We start from the raw sequence: 1,396 nt of genomic DNA on the forward strand, positions 1-1,396 counted from the left end.
TTTATGTGTTGTCTTCTCAATTCAGAGGGCCCCCTGCCTGTCTTTGCCTAGGGCCCCACATTTCCTAAATCCACCCCTGCCCAAAACAACGTTTAGAGTGTGAAGTGGCCTAATCAAAGCCTGCCGTGACTTTGAGCAGGATAGTTTGTAGTAAATGACATCAATATTTAAACAGAAGATCACCCTTTTTATTGAATCAGTTTACTTTTCAATATGTTTTTTTCTAAATATTCTCTGAAAAATATAAGCAAAGCAAAAAGAAAAGAAAGCTTAAGACAGCAGGTTGTTTTTAGCCGCACTGTGAGGCGTATCTTACCATTACTGTGCAATATTCTGCTTTTATCTCCCATGAACTTCTGAGATGGAAGAAAGACCTCTTTATCTAACAGAAGAGCCTCTGCAGCCTTGGCAGAATCCTATAAAACACACACACACACACACAGCAACGCTGTTAATTTCTGATGAATCCATACCAGTGGCTGTCAATATCCTTATAATGGGTGATGGATCAATGAAGGAATCAATAGCACTGCAGTGGCTCCTTCTTCTCCCAAACACCAACAGATGATTAGAAGGAAACCAGACATTTCATTTTATAAATGGACGACTTTTAATATATAAAGTGCTGTGTGAGCTGGAGCCGCCGTACCTGAGACGAGCTGCCGTTTGCTGAAGCCAGCTTCATAACCTTCAGGATACTGGAGAGAGAGAAGATGGATCTTAATTGCATCTATATGAGCTTTACGGCTTCTTAGATTCAAGCTGCAGCACTTTTTACCTGAGCTCAGTTTTAATCTCCTCATAGTCCATCTGGGACTGCAGCTTAGCCTCTAATCTCTGCTCCAACAAATCAAACACATTTTGTTTCTACATCATTATCCTCAATCTAAGCAAACTGTATGGTATGTTCTGTCATTTCTCACCTCCACGGCCTCCGTCTTGTACGCCAGCTGGCGCTCCAGCTCTAGGATCTGATTGGACGAAGCCTCCTGAGCTTCCTGTAGCGTGAACTGAAGCCGCTGAACGTTTTCAAGAAGGCGAAGGATTTCCCGGTCCTTCGCCAGCAAGGCAGCCTCCACCTGGGCTGACAGCACCTCGCTCTTCTCGTTCTTGTCCTTTCACGTTAGGGGGGGGGCACAAAGAAAAAAAAATTCAGCAACAAAAAAATAAATAAATAAATAAAAGCTATCAAACATGTATGGAAATGTCTGATCATTTGTTCAGAGGAGATGCATTTTATAATCTATGCTCTGTAGTTACATTCGATCACCTTCAGGTGTCGCTGAGAGAGGAAACGCTAAAAATGTTCAAAACAGAGCGCTGTTTATGAAAAAACATTTATTTTTTTAAGATTATGTTCCTAACAGAGCACTTCGCTCTCAATCTGCAGGTTTAC

General features: G+C 41.8%; 1 protein-coding gene across 3 annotated transcripts in view; it reads right to left on the bottom strand.

Moving 5' to 3' along the window:
- cux2 (cut-like homeobox 2) overlaps window positions 1–1,396 on the bottom strand; it is a 206,780-nt gene that overhangs the window by 19,440 nt on the left and 185,944 nt on the right. For all 3 annotated transcript variants that reach the window (XM_015388897.1, XM_015388895.1, XM_015388896.1), the window contains 4 exons: window positions 924–1,115; window positions 779–837; window positions 650–698; window positions 317–416 (listed from right to left, as the gene is read on the bottom strand). In XM_015388897.1, the coding sequence (XP_015244383.1) occupies window positions 317–416; window positions 650–698; window positions 779–837; window positions 924–1,115 (400 nt within the window). The remainder of the gene's footprint in view (window positions 1–316; window positions 417–649; window positions 699–778; window positions 838–923; window positions 1,116–1,396) is intronic.

This window comes from Cyprinodon variegatus, unplaced genomic scaffold (genome assembly GCF_000732505.1).
Source record: "Cyprinodon variegatus isolate N-32 unplaced genomic scaffold, C_variegatus-1.0 Scaffold440, whole genome shotgun sequence".
In the NCBI taxonomy this organism is placed as follows: Eukaryota; Metazoa; Chordata; class Actinopteri; order Cyprinodontiformes; family Cyprinodontidae; genus Cyprinodon; species Cyprinodon variegatus.